The sequence below is a fragment of the Podarcis erhardii genome, assembly GCF_964252035.2.
Source record: "Podarcis erhardii genome assembly, chromosome: 2".
Taxonomy (NCBI): Eukaryota; Metazoa; Chordata; class Lepidosauria; order Squamata; family Lacertidae; genus Podarcis; species Podarcis erhardii.
The window spans coordinates 116,161,309-116,174,030 of NC_138498.1; the positions used below are offsets into that span (position 1 = coordinate 116,161,309).

The 12,722-nt window shown below is 43.9% G+C and overlaps 1 protein-coding gene across 1 annotated transcript; it reads right to left on the reverse strand.

Annotated features, from left to right (window-relative positions):
• Positions 1-37: 37 nt before the first annotated feature.
• LOC309337329 (zinc finger protein RFP-like) lies at positions 38-9,962 on the reverse strand. Its single transcript, XM_081854106.1, is given in 5 exon segments — positions 38-684; positions 6,907-7,025; positions 8,044-8,066; positions 9,053-9,223; positions 9,226-9,962. Coding segments are annotated over 5 exon segments (1,065 nt in total). The 5' UTR covers positions 9,460-9,962; the 3' UTR covers positions 38-166.
• Between the last annotated feature and the right edge of the window lie 2,760 nt (positions 9,963-12,722).

Below are 12,722 nucleotides of genomic sequence, written 5' to 3' on the forward strand. Positions count from 1 at the left end.
TTTCATAAGATTATTCCACAACACAACCGTAGTCCCCTTTTTATTTACTTTTTTTTTTTTGTATTTTATGATTCTTGGTGGCTGGTGATGAATAAATATGTTGATTATATACTGATATTTCTCGGCTCCAACTCCCAACCAGGCCCGTGAGGCAGATTTGTTTTTCTCAGGAGATCCTAAGGTGGGTTTCATTTCTATGAAGAAAAAAGAAAGGGAAGAGTGTCTGTCCAGAGAAGGAGGCTCCTGAGAACGTGTAGAGATGGGCTCCTGTGTCAGCCTCGAAAAAAGATACCTCCCTCCCTTCATAGTTCAGAGCCGCTCGAATCTTCCTGGGCTCCCCACTCAGGGGCAGAAGAGAGTAGTCAGGGGGGTTGCAGGCTCTGTACTCACCTTCCCATCTCCCCACAGCCCAGATCCCTCCCTCGGGACTTAAGGGAAAGTAGTTCTTCCTCCTCACAGACTTCCTAGCAGCCCCCACAGCCCATCCTTCCTCACTTGCCCCAACAACCTCCCAGAAATGTCTGCCTGCTGTGAATCCCTCGCATCCCATCACAGAAGGACATTGGCTGAATCTCTCAGGATTGCTGGGCAAGTCTTGCAGTTTGGCTCCATATCTCACACTTTGAAGATCCTCGGACAAGATGAGAATGGGATGGGCTGTGTCTGGATCCAGAGTGACGTTTGCTGTTGGGGAGAAGATGAGGAAATGAAGAGAGTCCGAATCAGTCGAGAGTCAGAAATACAGGTCTTGATCCAAGGAAACACCTCAAGGTCTTTGGGCTCATCCACACTTGTCTTTTGCCCTACACTTTCTAGGCACAACCCTACACTTTAAAGCTGTGGATCTAAACACTCATCCACCACCACTTTCCCCAGGAAAACCTGCTCTTTAAGGATGAGTCGGAACAAATGGCAATTTGGGTAGATTGCCATTTGCTCCAATTCAGCGGTGAAAAGTGAGTTTTTTGCAGGGAAAGCGCGTGGGCAAAAAGAAAAAAAGAAAGTGCTCAGACCTATGCCTATAAACATAGCACAAAAGGAGGTCTGGATGAGCCCATCCATGCATTGATGTCAGGAGTGGGACACTCTCCTCCTTCTCAAGACATAATATCTTCTTTGTTCAGTGTTTTGAACCAGGTTTATTTTTTATGTCCCCCTGTCAATCCAGGCACCCTTCACAAAAAGCAAAACCACCCAGAAAAATGTTGGTGGAACTTTTGTATATAGTGAAGCAGAGGGAGAATGGATGGGGGCAAAAGAGGAGATTTGCCAGGCGGCTCATACAGAAACACTGAGGAGGAGGTAGTGACAGGGGTGGAATTAAATACAGTTAAGATTTAAAGGTGAATGTTAAATCCACACTTTCCAAAACAAGATGAGAAGCAAAACACCTCACTCCTCCAAAATCCACACTTCTCTGCATTTTGCTATGCAGTTCTCCAACAAACGGATGCTTAGGAATATGCAGAAGTAGAGGGTGATTTCTATGACATGTGGTGGTCATGTAGCAAAGTGAAAGCCTTTTGGGAATCAATTTACAACGAACTTAAAAAAATTTTTTAAATACACCTTTCCCAAAAGGCCCGAAGCTTTTGCTTTTGAAGTCGCCTTACTAGGAACCGAAGTACTGCCCACTCCACACTCGGGTCAGCTACAGATTGCTCTGTACTTTCTCACACATACAATGCGCTGGATACTTCACCACACTCTACCTCCCAATTTTTCCCTTTTCCTCCACCAGACCACCATCTGATGTACCCAACCACCTAGCGTACTCAGTTTCCCCTTACTGAGACGCAGAAGTTTGATCAAGACTTCTCTTCCTCCTAATTAATTGGAGGGCCAAAAATCCCTTTGTGCACTTACCCTTGGTTGGTTCCCTGTTTCCCCCGGTCCGTCGCCGCCAGTGAGCAGGGTATCAGACAGACGAGTCTTCTGCGTTCCCCCTGGAAAAATTTACCAGTGCGCGCTTTGGGTAAGCAGTTGTCCTCTCTCTTGTACCCTGCCCAGTAGGGCGAAGGGGCTGCGTTCCAGCAGACCACTTATCCGAGTCACAGGGCACCATAAAATGTAGCACCCTGCTTGTGGTTAACGCTTAGCTGGAATGAAATATTCAACGCAGCAATAGAGAAATTAAAATAGTAATTTATTTGTCAGACAAATAAATAAGAGGCACAGTGGTACATGGTTACCAAGCTCTGGCCTGGCCTCCTGCCATTCTGGCCAGCACTTATATTCCCTTAATCCAGCCCCCTTTGCTCCTCCTGTGGCTGCCTCTGTCCAATCAGCCTGGTTGAAATTCCTATTGGCTGTTTGGTAGAACCAATCACAAAAGATACACCCACAAAAGATACACCCACTTCCTTGCCCTTATAAGGGAGACAAAGAGCTATATATATGACATATAAGTAATAATATATCTTACATGGAATCTTAATTACCAGCTCACCTCTTGCCCTCCTTGCCCTATTGCCTTCTAAAACAAATGGTTAATCTTACATTTTTATGTTCAACAGATGTCAAGGATCTTGAGTTTCACATCAACATTGAAAGATTTCCTTCATTTAAGGTTTCTAAACAAATGTCTGACAACTATATATCAAGACTGCTTGGATGGCGTCTTCTGTCTGGCAGGGGGGCTAGGCTCATTTGCCCCTCTGGTCTCCTATTGCAATATGACTCTATGAAATAAGAATCTAGCATTTCTTAAATCCTTTGCATAATTACATTTAAGCCAATATATTTAAGCTAATATATTTCATACATTTATCATAGGTAGCCTCTTAAAAGAATAAAGCTTTTCAAAGTAAAAAGGAAGAAACTCAGTAAAACACAGCTTTTAAAAGAAGCCTCTTCAGTTTACACTTCCCCCTTTCACTCTCCTTTCCAGCCAGCTGCTTTCCCAACATTTATTGCCTTTTAACTCTCTCAGTTTAAGAAAGAATGGCTTTAGAAAAAGACTTCCCCAAAAATGCTCTCTTTCTTTCTGCCAGCTAAATGTTTTTCCCCATTTGCCTCTGGCCTTAGAAAATTTAGCTCAAGGTTTTAACGTGAGGCTCCATGATATCATTTTACTATTTACCCATTCCTAATTGTGTTTTCTCAGCCTGCAAGGGCAGTGTATGTAATTTCCCCTTTTTATGACTTTGAGAATTGTTTTTCTACTATAAATCAATGGGGCCCCCTTGTCTTAGGAGAATGGCCAAGGTTTTCTCTGCCTGGCATGAAACATTTGAAAATCTAAGCCCATTTAATTTAGGAACCTGATCAAGATATAAGCCAATATAAGTCTTGATTAAAAATGCAGTCTATATTCAGATGCCACACTAACAGTAAGGGGCCTCTATGTAAGACTAAAAATAAAATATGTGACTATGGAATTTATTTGATACTTACCAAAGGGGTGGAGGGGAGTCCAAGGCTCGGTAGAGCCTAAAATAATGTGGTTTTTTCTGTATGATTTGGGGAGTGAATATAATATGTGTAAGTTATGTAAATGAAATATGTTTATACGTTTATTTGTGTAATATTAATAAAAATGTATTTTTTAAAATAAGGAATATGCATTTATTTGGGGCATATGGGCTTAAAAGCGAATATGGTGCTGGCTGCCTTTATTTGTCACAACCACCATTTCTTCCTAAGACTTCCTTAGACTGACCGTCCATATGGGGCATTATTTAGATAGGGGTAGCTTGACTGAGAAGAGGGCTAGTAAACAGAGCTGTAGGAGCAGTGACTGGTGAGAGATTGCTAGAAGAAACAGAACAAAGAGAGCTTGCATCTTTTGAATTAACACAGATTGCTTGTTTGGAGGCCTGCTTGCATTTTCATGCTGCACATGTGTTATGTGTTGAGTTGAATAGGATCCAAAATGCAGCAGTCTGATTGGTCCTAGAACAATAGGATTCAGAATGCAGCAGTCTGATTGGTCCACAGGTGGAAGTGAATGCACAACCTGATTGGCCTACAGGAGAATTCCAGAATTAGCCAATCACGTGGGGCCCATTGTGTAAATAATGTATATAAAGCAGACATTTCGGGGAAACTTCCATTCCTCACCACTCTGAGCTGAATAAAGAGCATGAAATCCACACTCGACTCTGAGTATATTTCAGCATGGTCTCAGGTGGACGGGCTGCTGCTGAAAGGAAGAGAGGCTGGAGGAGGAAGCAAGCAACTGACTCTGTTGGGAGTGGAATTAACAGGCCTTGGGTCTACATAGCTGCCCTTGAGTCTCTGGGACCTCGCAACCAGGAGCTTGTGAACAAGGGCATTTACGAGGGACTTGGAGGGGGAGGCTCAAAGGGTTGTGTCACAATGTATGTAAAAGCAAAAGACACAAATGGTGAGGGAGCTGCTACTGCAAAACCTGAGCCATTTTTGTTTTCCTGCCTGAGCATGGAGGAAGCTACACCTGCAGCAAGGGGAAGTTGTTGATGATGATGATTAAAATTTCTATATTGCCCTTCATCTGAGGACCTCAGGGTGGTTTACAATACAGTCATACCTCGGGTTACAGACTCCTCAGGTTGTGTGTTTTTGGGTTACGGACGCGCCAAAACCTAGAAGTACTGGAACGGGTTACTTCTGGGTTTCAGCACTCATGCATGCGCAGACACGCCAAATCGCAACTTGTGCATGCGCAGACATGGCGCTGCAGGTTGCGGACACTGCGGGTTGCGAACGTGCCTCCCGCACGGATCACGTTCGCAACCCGCAGTGTCCACACAAAACTACATAACAAGGTAACAAACAAAAGCAATAGCCTGCCCACCCCCTCATAGTTCAAGAGACCGCCAATACCTGGGAGAGGAGGAATGTTTTTGCCTGGTGCCTAAAGATATGCAAGGAAGGTGCCAAGCGAGCCTCTCTGGGGAGAGAATGGCTGCCTGGCTGGAGGAGAAGGTGCAACAGCTTTGTCCTCCTTTCTTTACAAGAAAGGAGATTCTGACTAAACATCAGGAAGAACTTTCTGAGGGTAAGAGCTGTTTGACAGTGGAAAGGCCTCCCTCAGGAAGTGGTAGATTCTCTGGCAGAGAGATATTTCTAGATTTGTCTGGCAGGGCAAGAAACCTCGAATAAAATTTAAGATTTTAACTGATGCCAAAGAAAGAGGTGGATTTGCCCTGCCAGATCTCAAACTATATTATGAATCAGCTGCATTTTGCTGGCTGAAAGATTGGCTGCTTCTTGAAAACACGGACATTTTGGATCTAGAAGGTTTTAATAATGTTTTTGGATGGCATGCATACTTGTGGTATGACAAGGTCAAAGCACATAAAGCGTTTAAAAACCATATTGTCAGGAAAGCATTGTTTAATGTCTGGATGAGATATAAGGATTTGCTTGAAAGTAAAACGCCAAGGTGGCTGTCACCAATGGAGGCTAAGACTCTGAAAAAACTCAATATGGAGACAAATTGGCCGAAATATTGGGAAATTTTGGAACAAGAAGGAGATAGATTAAAACTGCAGAGCTTTGACAAATTAATAAATAAAGTACGAGATTGGCTTCATTATTATCAAATAAGGGAGGTTTATAACTTGGACAAGAAAATTGGTTTTCAGGTGGAAAAATCAAAATTGGAAACAGAATTGTTAGATCATAAAACTAAGAATTTATCAAGAATGTATAACTTGCTGTTGAAATGGAATACACAAGATGAAATGGTTAAATCTGTTATGATTAAATGGGCACAAGATGTTGGACATAACATTATGATGGCTGACTGGGAAAAGTTATGGACCACAGGTATGAAGTTTACGGCATGTAATGCCTTAAGAGAGAATATAATGAAAATGATTTACAGGTGGTACTTAACACCAGTCAAGCTTGCAAAAATGTATCATTTGCCCGATAATAAATGTTGGAAATGTAAAGAGATTGAGGGCACATTCTTTCACCTTTGGTGGACATGCCCAAAGATTAAGACCTTCTGGGAGATGATATATAATGAAATGAAAAAAGTATTTAAATATACCTTCCAGAAGAAACCAGAGGCCTTTTTCTTGGGCATGGTCGGCCAATTGGTGCGAAGGGAGGATAGAACTTTTTTTATGTACGCCACAACAGCAGCAAGAATACTTATTGCAAAGTATTGGAAATCACAAGATCTCCCCACCCGGGAAGAATGGCAGACGAAGGTGATGGAATATATGGAATTGGCTGAGATGACTGGCAGAATCCGGGACCAAGGAGAAGAGTCAGTGGAAGAAGATTGAAAAAAATTTAAAGTTTATCTTCAAAAATATTGTAAAATTAAGGATTGTTAGAAAGATGTTGGAAAAAGAAAATTATGTGGTTTTGGCAGAAAGGATATAAAGGATTAAGTAAAAATGAATTGATGAAAGAGAGAACGTAAAATCACAGTATATTAAAACAAATTATTAAGATAAAAACAAGGTTGGAAGGATTTGCTGAAATAACAATTTGAATTAGAATACAAAAATGGGAGGTGTGAGGAGGTCAAGGAAATAAGTAACGGAAGAAAGCTATGTAAAGGTTTTATTTGTTCTTTTTCTTTTTTTAATGATTGTATTTTTTTCTGCCTTTTTTATTTTTTATTTTTTTCTTTCTTTTTGTAACCTTTAACATTTTGAATAAATATTATTTTTTTTAAAAAAGGAAGTGGTAGATTCTCCTTCCGTGGAGGTTTATAAGCAGATGTTGGATGGCCATCTGCCATGCATGTTTTAGTTGAGATTCCTACATTGCAGGGGCTTGAACTAGATGACTCTCGGGGTCCCTTCCAACTCTACAATTCTATGATTCCATCCACATTTCAAAGATAATTCTGCTGGTGCTACCACAGTCTGTGGCAAGAACCAATTAAAGCCAATAAGACTTCATGGTTTCGACTTATACAATGTCCATCAGAAAACCCTTGCAGCCATACTTCATTACCTTTGAACTGATCCATGTTAACATCTAGAACGGGATTTACAACACAGTATTCCAAGGTCCTGCTCCTTGGCTCTGGTGGGAGAGCCACTGGATTCTGAGATGTCTCCATTTTCTCACAGCTGTTTGGAAAAGCCAAGGGTAACCCAGTCAAATCCAAAGTACAACAAAATAAAGGAACTGATAGGAGGAAGGAAACTTTAGAAAGCAGAGAGGGGGAGACAAGCACAGAGGCATGGAGGCACAGAGGGGAGAAGATTCCTCCTTACGATGGACTCCAAAACCAGACAACTGAAGGCCAAAACAGCAACCCCAGGTCTCCGAGCCTCTTCACTTACATCTCCTCAAATGTAGAAATAGAATCAATCATGCCAAGAGTTCCTCTGTCCCAACCCCATGCAGGGAGCAATGCAGAAGAAACTGATGGGCTCCCCCAGGACCCCTCACCCACAGAGACTCTAGCATGTCCCCCAAACAGGAGTCCTGTTCTCTCTCCCACACAATAGCCTTTAGTGAAATTGGTACAGCAGGTTCCCAGTGCAGGGACAGAAGCAGCAAGGTGTGTCCTGAGAGCAGAGGAAGTGGGGTGGCTACTTCTCTGCCTGCTCTTCAGTCAGGGGCCTTTCCCAATATGCCTGTGACACATGGTAGGTTAGGAGAAGGTGACCTGGTGAGACGTACAGGTGGCCCAGCCAACAAGAAGTCAGCCTTCAGGAAGATGGGAACCACTGCTTCCTGCCCTGCCTGTCCCTGCCGCCTTCCATTTGGATGCCCAAATCCATCTTTGCCTTGATTATACCTATTTGTATAGGTATAGGTATATATATTTGTATTTGAATAGATGTTTGGAACTATCCCAGATTAAATGAATCCGATGTACAAAAGACAGAGAAGATCGTCTAGCCATGTGAATGGGAGGTGGGCATAGGGAGTGCTCTGGCCCCAGTCTTTGCATAGAGAATTGGGGTGCTGCAAGATGAAAAGAGGGGGCCCTATGTTCACCTGTGAAATGCTGTTGGGTGTGGACATCTACTGTCTCTCCCCCAGGAACCCCTGGAGGGCCAGGTTACACGTATGGGGTCCTGGACCCTTCCTGGCCTTGTGGAGCAATGCTAATACAAATGAACAGGATCCACTTACCTCTGCAAGATGCCTCTCACATCCTAGAGGAGGGAGAGAGAGAAAGAAGGGAATTCACTGCATACCACAGGCTCCAGCATGAAGACCGCTCAGACCCTGGAATGGATGCATTCTTGACACTTTGAAATCAGAGCCCACACCAGGGGTTGGGGTAGGGATGGGTGAACCAGCCAATTTTAATTTCTATCAGTTTCCTTCAGTTCCCCACATTCCCATATCAGTTTAATTTTAACGGAGACTAAAAAAGAAGAAGAAGCAAGTAGCATTATGTTTATGTAAAATATGCAGGGATTTACAGTATGCAAAATGAACCATGGAAAGAGATGGGAAGTCAGCCCTGTTTAGGGAAGATTTTAATGTTTGACCTTTTATTGTGTTTTTAATATCCTGTTGGAAGCCACCCAGAGTGGCTGGGGGAATCCCAGCCAGATGGGCAGGGCATAAATAAATTTTAAAATAAAATAAAATAAAATAAAATATTAAGGATGTTTAAATAAATACTCTAAAATGTAAAACAGAAAATTTAATAAAATATAGGAAAAAATAAAATAAAATTAATTAGCATTATTGCATGAATTTCTCATACATGTTTGTATGCAAATCTGCATAACATTCACATCCAATTCTGTGTGCAAAAAACTTAACTTCAGCACACTTTTCATTGTGCAGTTCACACATAATTAGACCTGCAGGTTAGTTCTTCTAGGTTACCGTCCCAAATAGCCACCCATACATCATCCCCAAATTTCAGTCTGTTACCCCTTAACATTTCAGAGGAAGTTTGCTATGGCACCGTGGAATAGAATTAAACTCACCCCCCTGCCACCCAACAGCCCCCAGGCTTCTCCTCAGCTGCTAATTGCTTAATTGAACAACTTGTAAGCGGTACCCATACAATTAGCCAAATTTGTACCGGATAATGACTTGGTTAGGTGAATCTGCAGGAAGCGTCCCAAGAAAAATTCACAGCTATTCATTCCCCTATTAAGATTTCAGAGTGATTTCCTACCTTAAACTCCCTGGAAGCCTCCTCCAGAGGGATCACCTTGTGGTTTTCATGCTCCCTGGACCTGTCGCACACCACACAGATGGGGGTTTGGTCCTCCTCGCAGAAGAGCTTCAGGGGCTCCTGGTGCTTCTCACACACCCCCGCTTCCCCTCTTGAAGGCTGAGCTTCTTGGTTATTTCTACAAAGTTAGCCAGTTTCCGATTGGGGGCGAGACTCCTTGGCTGAACTGCATTTCTGCACTGAGGGCAGGAAGGCTGGGGGCCCACCACCCCAGAGTACCGGCTCAAGCAGCCTCGGCAGAAATCGTGCCCACACGCAGTGGTCACTGGATCCTTGAAGTAATCCAGGCAGATGGGACAAGTGGCTTCAGCACAGAGATCCTGGACGGGACCCCCAGAACCAGCCATGGCTCTGCCTCACAGTGAAGGCAGAGCTTTCACCTTCTCAGTTTTCAGCTTCAGGGAGTTTCCCTGCCTGCAAATGACAGCAACTCAGAACTGACCCGATTGGCTGTTGGTGTTTATATCCTGGCAGGCTTGCACAGCTGCTTAGCATTGTCTCAAGCAGCCTTGATTGTTTTGCATTGCTTTTAATGCCTGTGTACACTTTCAGTGTGCTGACTTGAAGGGGGGGGGGGTGATGTGTAAATCATTTTATGAATGAATATGGGAACAGAAATCATTGACATTGTAGGGGAGGAGCCTCTGCTTCAAGAAAGAAGTGCTTAGCGGTGACTGCCTTCTTCTCCTGGCATAGACATCTTATGTCCCCTGCTCTGCTCCGGGGTCTGATCTGGCTGGGAGCTTCAGACACCAGGCCCACTGGCAGACTTCCTCTGTGTTACAAAGATACAGTGGTACCTCGGGTTACGTACTTAATTCATTCTGAAGGTCTCTTCTTAACCTGAAACTGTTCTTAACCTGAAGCACCCCTTTAGCTAATGGGGCCTCCCACTGCTGCTGCTGCTGCTGCGCTGCTGGAGCACAATTTGTGTTCTCATCCTGAAGTTCTTAACCCGAGGTACTATTTCTGGGTTAGCGGAGTCTGTAACCAGAAGCGTATGTAACCCAAGGCACCACTGTATCTGCAAACATGACATGAAGGCTGGCAACATTAACCCCTGGAGGGACGCCAGCCGAGTCCCCAGGAGAAGCACGCTCCGGAGTGGCCACAGGCGCAAAGGGAGAGCAGGGAGTGCGAGTGGGATTCTCACGCTGCGATTCCTCCCATCTCCTTTCCTGTATTGGTCTCTACAGCCACAGCAGGCGCTGTAACCTTCTGAGTTTGACTTAAGCCCCAAAGGCTCACTCATCCATTGTCTCCCTAGATAGATGGGTGCCAGCTTTGAATTTATTAAAATAGTGGGTAGAATGGGTTTTTCTTTGTCTTTTTTGACTATGATCCTCAGCCCACATTCACCCAGAGTCAGAGCTCTCAGCAATCATCCCACTCCAACACAAAGTGCAAACACTCCCAGGATATATACATATTCCTTTTATTGTGTAATTGTGATGATATCTCTCTGGGAACTCATGCAATCCCAGTTTCAAGACCATTTCTGCCTATAAATGTTTGCAGTGGTCATAACTTCTTCATTTCTTATCAGTCCATGTCCTGTTGCTTCCTTCAGAAATCCCATAAATTTTCATGCCAGAAATGTTCTGTTGTGATTTTCTGTTTGGTCCCCTTTTGTTTCATTATAGCTCAGGAGTGCCCTTCCAAATGGCAATAACGGGGAAACATTCTGGAAATATTGCAGAATAGCTACTGAAGCACAGTGGATGTGTGGATAGTCCAGCATCAATCCATGACTAAGGCACTATTATTGCATCAATGACACATCACAGTTTATACCCACAAAAAGTTGAGGGGCTCCTCAACATCCTGCAATGGAGGTTTAGGAGCTTTTCTTTAATATTGCTTCTTTTTTTCAACTTGCATATACCTCCCAAATAACCAAAATTTGAAATCCATAAAATACAAAAAAAAAAGATTGAAAATAATACAAAAGCTGTTCCCCCCAAAAAACAAAAACTAATGTAAAACCTTAACGACAGCATAAGATCATGAACAATTATCAGAGCATCAAAAACCAGCAACAGAGAAAACAATATATTTTTAAAAATTAAAGTATATTAAACTAGTTACTAAAAGCCAGGGGTGGGGGAGATCCTGCCAATTTTGAAAAAAAAAATATCATTGGGGGTGCATCCCATAACCAAATTGGGGACCACAGCAAAGTCTCCATGTGCCTTACATAGGGCACACATAGCCTTGTTGCTGGACTACAACTCCCATCACCTCTTACTCCTGACCATGCTGGTAGTGGCTGATGGGAGTTGTAGTCCAACATCATCCAGGACACACCATGTTGGCTACCCCTGATGCAGAGGATCAAATTGTTAATACAAAAGATTAATGAAGCAATCCCAAAAACAATGAGCCAGAGGCCTCACAGAATTCAGAGATACTTATGTCTGAGGAAGTGTAGAGGTGGTGAGGATAAAATTTGCATGGGGGGGGGGGAGAAGCATGTTAAGTTGGTGCTATAGTTGGAAGGAAATGCAAACAATATGTGAGAGGTAACAACTTAAAATGAGCTTTAATAGCAAAAGTGGGAAGGGACTGTTTTCTAGGAATACGTGTGTATTTTAATAGTTGGTGTAGGCAAGCAATGAAAAGAAGATTAAAGTTTATGCGACCCCTCGCCCAGCTTGTCCGGAGTTTTGGGCTGGGCTGCCATCAGTATGCTGATGACACCCAACTCTATCTGTTGATGGATGGCCATCCTGACTCGGCCCCAGACACACTGATCAGATGCTTGGAAGCTGTGGCTAGATGGTTACGTGAGAGCCAGTTGAAGTTAAATCCTTCGAAGACAGAGGTCCTCTGGCTGGGACGGGGCGATATGGGATTGAGGGGGCAACTCCCATCTCTTGCGGGGGTGCAATTAGTGCCAGCACCGTCCGTTAAGAGTTTGGGTGTAATCTTCGATACCTCCCTCTCCATGGAGGCGCAGATTACAGCTATAACAAAGGCAGCATTTTTTCATCTCCGCCAAGCTAAGCAGTTGGCCCCTTATCTCTCTCGCCCTGACCTAGCCACTGTGATCCACGCGACGGTCACCTCCAGACTGGATTATTGTAACTCGCTCTACGTGGGGCTGCCCTTGAGACTGACCCAAAAACTCCAGCGGGTGCAGAATGCCGCAGCGAGACTCCTTACGGGGTCTTCGCTGCGAGATCACATTCATCCGGTGCTATACCAGCTGCACGGGCTCCCGGTGGAGTATAGGATCAGGTTTAAAGTGCTGGTTTTAACCTTCAAAGCCCTATACGGCCTAGGACCCTCGTACCTACGGGACCGCCTCTCCTGGTATGCCCCACAGAGGAACTTACGGACTTCAAATAAAAACATCTTGAAGGTCCCAGGCCACAGAGAGGTTAGGCTGGCCTCAACTAGAGCCAGGGCTTTTTCGGCTGCGGCTCCAACCTGGTGGAACACTCTGTCACAAGAGACAAGGGCCCTGCGAGACTTGACATCTTTCCGCAGGGCCTGCAAGACAGAGCTGTTCCGCCAGGCCTTTGGTCAGGGCGCAGCCTGACTCCCTCCTTTGGCAATCTTTACAAAACTTTAGTTTATGGTTGCCATCAATTTTGATTTTAATTAA